The 6127-nt window shown below is 33.9% G+C and overlaps 1 protein-coding gene across 1 annotated transcript; it reads right to left on the reverse strand.

The window, feature by feature from the left end:
* Positions 1–2513: 2513 nt before the first annotated feature.
* On the reverse strand, positions 2514–5642 carry LOC142529931 (putative auxin efflux carrier component 1b). The gene is made up of 5 exons (XM_075635651.1): positions 4181–5642; positions 3443–3713; positions 3159–3244; positions 2826–3060; positions 2514–2739 (listed from the first exon to the last, which is right to left on the reverse strand). The coding sequence occupies exons 1-5, from the start codon at positions 5292–5294 to the stop codon at positions 2673–2675; spliced, it is 1773 nt and encodes a 590-aa protein (XP_075491766.1). The 5' UTR covers positions 5295–5642; the 3' UTR covers positions 2514–2672.
* Positions 5643–6127: the final 485 nt, after the last annotated feature.

Here is a 6127-nt window from a genome sequence, read left to right on the forward strand (position 1 = left end):
TAATTATAAATAAAAAATTTAAATTATTCTTCTTTTTATTTAATATTGGGCCAAAAAAACTTATTTCAGTAGGTCATCAACTTAAAATATATATGTTGGACTCCCTCAAAAACTGGACCCTGAGGCGGTGGCCTTATTGGCTTCATAAAAGGTCCAGCCTTATCTCCAATGCACCACCAAAATACAAATGGGCTTCCATGGGAAGTTTATTTTGCTTGTAATAGCTAGAAATATTTCATGCATTTCAGGATTTTCAATCACGCTCGAATCCATGTGTAAAATTTTATTCTCTTCTTGAAGGACATCTAATGTCCTTTGTTGTTGTCGAGTTTCAATTTTATTTTGCGAATTTTCTAATCTTAATTTATCATTTTGAAGTGTTATGATAATTTTGCTGAAGTTCAGTGGATCTTTTTTCTAAAATATTCATAAGTTCACGATGTTCTTATTTCATCGTGTGTATCAATTCTGAAATATTGCCCTCTTTTTTCTTTAATTTTTATTTTTTTAATTCTAAGAGATCGTTCGAATGAAATATCACCTATATTTTAATCAATACTTAAATTAATTGAAAATAAATGTAGTCCAAACAAACCTGATATTGGAGTCTCTGGTTGTGACGAATCCAAGTTTGTGATATGGATTTGAGCTATGTGTTCGATGGATTGATGTCATCAGAGAATTTTTAATATTAGGCCATACATGATCAAATTTGAATCATTTATTATATTTAGGATCTTGAATGCAGAGATGCACGCGATCTCAATGCAGTCGTTCAAAATGCGAGATAAAACCAGCTACGTATAAATATTTGTCGATAAGTATATCAAATATCAAGAATTTTTTGGTCGATATATAAAAAAACAAAAAACAGAGATGCTCACTTCATATTATGAAATGTTTTAATCTATCATTTATGGTACAAATATATAATAGTTCGAATGTTTGAATTTGTATTTAATTAAATTTCATATATTCAATTTATTAATCAATTCTAATAATTTCGTGCATTACTTCGCATATTATAAATAACATTATTATAATTATATTGTTGATTTATAAAAAAAATATTAAATAAAAAATAAGAATTAATATATGCAAAATAAAAGAAATATTCCGAGAATAATTTGTTGTTAGTAAGATTTGAAGTAAATAGATTGGAGTTGACAACACACAGCAGAATAATAAAATACACAAATAATTAACTTAATTAAAATAACTTAGAGATAATTATGCATAAATATAAATACTTGTGTAATGACTCAGGACAAAATAATCAATAGAAAAACAATTTGAGTTTACAAAATCAATATTATTGATTCTATGAAAAAATATATCATCTAACTCGTTAAGGAAACAAAGTGCAGTATAAAAACAACAATAGAATAAATAAAGAATGCCAAAATTATGTGTCAAAAATTGGAGGAACAGAACCAAAAAAAATTCTTCAATTAACAATTTCACATAGTTGTATATAACAATAATCTTCAAAATTGCTGCGCTCTTTGGCTTAATTCTTGTCTCTGTGAATATTTTTCTCTCTGTCTCTCGCTTGTGCACAACGTATGATCATTATATTTACAGACATGATTTTCCTTAAAATTGTTTCCTTGATCAGATACCTACAAATCATGGTAAGATAAAATTTATAAGAAAATAAACATTTTTAAGTATATCGAATCACATCTAAAGTCAAATTATATAAAACTCTAGAAAAACAAAACTCTAATCAAATATTTAAAAAAATATTATTGAAAAGATAATTTAAAGAATAAATTATGTGTTGGAACCCAATAAATATTTTTTCTTTCATAGATAAATCTATAAAATCATATAGAAAAAATGATAAATATATATATTGAATTACATATTTGAAACAAATGAAAAGAAATGTGAGATTTATAGGACAATAGGATTCGTCCGCTGTCACACATTTCCATATTTAACAATTTCCTCTCCATCCCAATATTTATTATTCTACACAATCGTCTGCTCCAACTAAATATTTAATGTCAAACCAAAACCAACACGCCAGGCTAACGCCGCAATTTTTGTAATAATGAAATTTTGATGGATTCAAAAGATTAAATGTCACTGAATTTTCTTTATTTTTTGCAAGGAGAGAACTCACTGTCATTCTATTTTAAGATACATACAAATAGATCTTCATACTAAATACAATAATTTACAAATCACACGTCAATAGATAAAAACATATTACATAAATCTTATATAATATATATCAAATACATTTTTTACGAGGTAGCACGATTGTTAGGTAAAATGTTTGACTCCACCCTTCGAGAAAAAAGGAACAAATATATACAGTGGGACCTTAACACAAGAAACATGCTTCACCGTTTTTCGTGAAAAAAGGCCACAAAAGTAAATAAAGGGCACAAGGAAGGAGTGAAAAAGGAGGCAGGATTGCAGGAACACAAAATATAATGACAATAAACAACAAAATTCTACTGCAACGACTATTATGTTACAAGAGCACTAGCCGTTTGTTCTTTTTCTTTTTCTTTTTTTCGTGTTTATGACTGCTGCATGGCCCCTTTAGATTTACTTTTATGTGAGATTGCTGATACTTTTGAGTTAGAATCCCGAAAAAATAGCATTGAGCAGAAGGGTTAGCTCTCTCATGATTTAGATTGTTGTTAGCAACCACTTTAGAGTCCTAGCAAGACGTAGTAAACCAGAGTGATTGGGAGGGCGATTAACATCCCGAATATGACCCTGTAAACATTTGCATCTCATCAGTTGTTGAGAAATGGATGTGCGGTGGTTTTGTGAACAAGTATGTTTAATTTGTTAGTACCTACCCTGTGCTCAGTATGTCTGGATGAACATTGTATTCCTTGGCGAAAACGAAGGGAACAATTCCCTGAGGAAGAGCTGCCTGAACAATCGCAATGTGCAGTAAAACACCTCGGAGGCCAACAGCAATTGATGCGGCAGCCATAACTGCCGGCCCTGTCAGGAACCGAATTGCCATCGAGAAGGCAGCAACCGATTTTCCGCAGGCAATCATTCTTGGTTGCAATGCCATAAACAATCCTAGAAATCCCATTTTACTTGAGTAGTTAGTCTTTATCGTTAGCACTCTAGTTGAAAGAAAAAGCAATGCGTACATATGGATGCTCGTTATAACGTACCAAGACTGAACATTGCCATTCCAAGACCAGCATCAGATAAAATGGAGATCGACTTGGCAATTATCGCGGGCATCTCAACGTGCCACCTGCAAGAATCACAAATTTTCAAGTGTTTTAAAACTAAAACAAGAGCATACAAAAACAGGTGGTGTTGCCAGACGGGGGCAGGGGCGGGGCCAGGCCGAGTGGTGTGGCGACCACTTCCGCTTGCAAGATTATAATTTTTCTTATCATGAAATACTTTTGGCTTCACCAACATAAACAAAGGATGATCGTGCATATACTTGAATAAGACCAAAGACCAAGAGAGGCCAAAGAGGCTCGAATACGTGTTGGGATTCCGAATGAGTTTTCGCCAAACCATGATCAGTATGAGCCTTGTCATCACATTGGCTGGCGGCATCGCAGTTGGCTTCACATCCACAATCGTCTTTGGGTTAAGCTCAACAGTGGAGCTGGAACCAAGCTTGGAAAGAACAGGCAATTCACGATCAGGACCATTTGGACCACGTTTGCTCCCAAAACTAAATTCATCCCGGCCAAAATCGTCATAATCTACATCATCAAACACGTGCATCAAAACGGTTCAATGCGAACTAGTTTGGTACTACTAAGGCTTGTCCGCAGATGATATTCATGAAAATAAAAATCACAACAAAAACTTTATAATATAAAAAAAATAATGGAAAACATGTGATAATAGAAGACAAATAAACCAAAATTTGAGGGGTGTTGCAGTTTTGTTGACAAACAAAGAACAGAATGCGCATCCTAGAAGGAAATTCCTTAGGAAAAATACAACCAAAAGCTAATAATAGAAATAGAAACACAAGAGCATGTCTTCCTAAATGATAAGCAGTTAGTTGCATAAAAAATGTACTCAATATAGTTCCAACAAGAAACATTAATTTCATGCACTGTTTCATTTTCAAATCCAAGAAATTAATTTAAACTGAAGATTCAACTGTAGTAATCTGACCAAGAAAAAAAGGGTCCAAATATTTTTTTTAGAAATATTATACCTTTGGGATGAGCTCCAATATTAAGTTCGTTTCCATAATCACCTCCTCTAAAAACATGAATCCCTCCTTCAGAAACAGGTGAAGCACTTGAACTCCACACAAACATGTGAAGATCTTTTCCACCACAACCCTCAACCCCATTAGCCTTCTTCTTACCTCCACCTCCGGCCGCAGCCGGAGAGAATATTCCGGCGCTGGCGGGAGCAGGATACCCTCCATTACTTTTACCTTGATTCACATATCCACTCTCCTCATCAAAACCACCCAAGTTCCCAAAATTCGATTGTCTTGGACTGCTATTCTTACCATTCACCATTGAGTAAAAATCAGTGTGGTTAAAACTTGAGCCCCTGGGAGTAGGATTTCTTGAAGATTGCAGAGAGTAAATCTCAGCATTGGTTAAGTTAGACGGTCTTGGAGTTAAAGAAACACCAGAATGTGGGCCACCATGGGATCTCCTTGAAAAAATATCCGATCTTGAACTGGTTGATTTCCTCACAGTAACATGAATCTTCCCATCTTCTCCAACCTCTGCCTCAGTCTGCAAAGGCTCTTTCCCATCCAAAGAATTTATATCAGAATCAACTCTGAACGAAATAATGGAGCCTGCTGTGTCGGGAAACTGCTCTGAAATGAGCATCCTTGCTCCTCTATACTCGAACAGAAACAGCATCAAAGTGTACCAGATTATGCACTGTAACACAACAATTTGAACCATTAAACTCCCTGAGAAATCACCATACATTCCTTTCAGTAAAGGGATTCCCATTACGAGAGTGTTAGGCAGCGTGGAGACTGAAAAAAGAGTAATAGACCACTCCAGGGATCCTCTGGCGCTGGTTCTTGACCATACGGCAAGAACAGAGAGTACTATTATTTTCTGCAGAGAGTCTGCCGCAATGAATCTGTAGTTCATTTCATAAGGATTGTTGGAGGCGATGAAGTGAAAAGAGAGAAGCGGGACCGCGAATAGCGCCACAAATCTGTTGATTCCTGAACACTGGTCCGGCGTGAAGATTTTCCACCATTTTACCGAACCATAAGCTAAGATCATGGCCACATAGAGAGGAACCACAGCTGTAAGAACATGGTAGAGGTCAGTAATTGTGATCATTTTCCCCCCACTCTTTTTCCAAAAGGGTTCACGTAAAAACGTTCAAAAACTATCAAGGTTGGATTTTTAGCCCAAAAGTTGCAAAACACTTCTATGTTTTTCGAAGACAACCACTTGAAGATTTTGAAACTGCAATGAATATGGAAAATGGAAGAGCAGAACTTGAGCTCAGTATGGGTTTCTTTAATGGTTTTAAGAGAGAAAATGGAATGACGGAGGATCGAGAAAACGATTGTATGACCAGATTTTCTGGCTCAGTTTGGGAGAGGCGATGTGAAACGAGAAATAAATGGCAGACAAACAAAATAAAAGCAGAGGTCTTTTGAGAAGCCTTTCTTCAGTCTTTTGATGGGAGATGATGGAAAAGCGAAAAAAGTGGCCGATTCTTACACATTCAGAGACATTTATGCATGCAGAAGCAGTACTAACTAGCATCATAGCGTGTGTAAAATAATTATTAGCCTCGCTATTATCATAATATTCAATAACAACTGTATCAACTTTTATGTATATAATGTTTTTCTTAATATATATATATATTATATACAATGCTCTTACCACTTGCTAAAAAATTGCGACTTTTTCATAGGTAGAGCTAGCACTTATAATAGAATATATTTTTATAAATTAATTCCAAACTAAAATAAAAAAAATTAAATTTATTCATAAATAATCAAAACCAACAAATTTAACAATTAAAAAAACTATTAACTGTTATTTTTTTTAGGTTGGTTTTACTACAATATCTTAATAATCGACATTTTTTTAATCTAATTTTTATTTATTTTTGTTTTGTTGAAAATTTTAAAAATAATGAACAAATTGTTTTAGAT

The sequence above is a fragment of the Primulina tabacum genome, chromosome 2 (assembly GCF_025594145.1).
Source record: "Primulina tabacum isolate GXHZ01 chromosome 2, ASM2559414v2, whole genome shotgun sequence".
Lineage (NCBI taxonomy): Eukaryota > Viridiplantae > Streptophyta > Magnoliopsida > Lamiales > Gesneriaceae > Primulina > Primulina tabacum.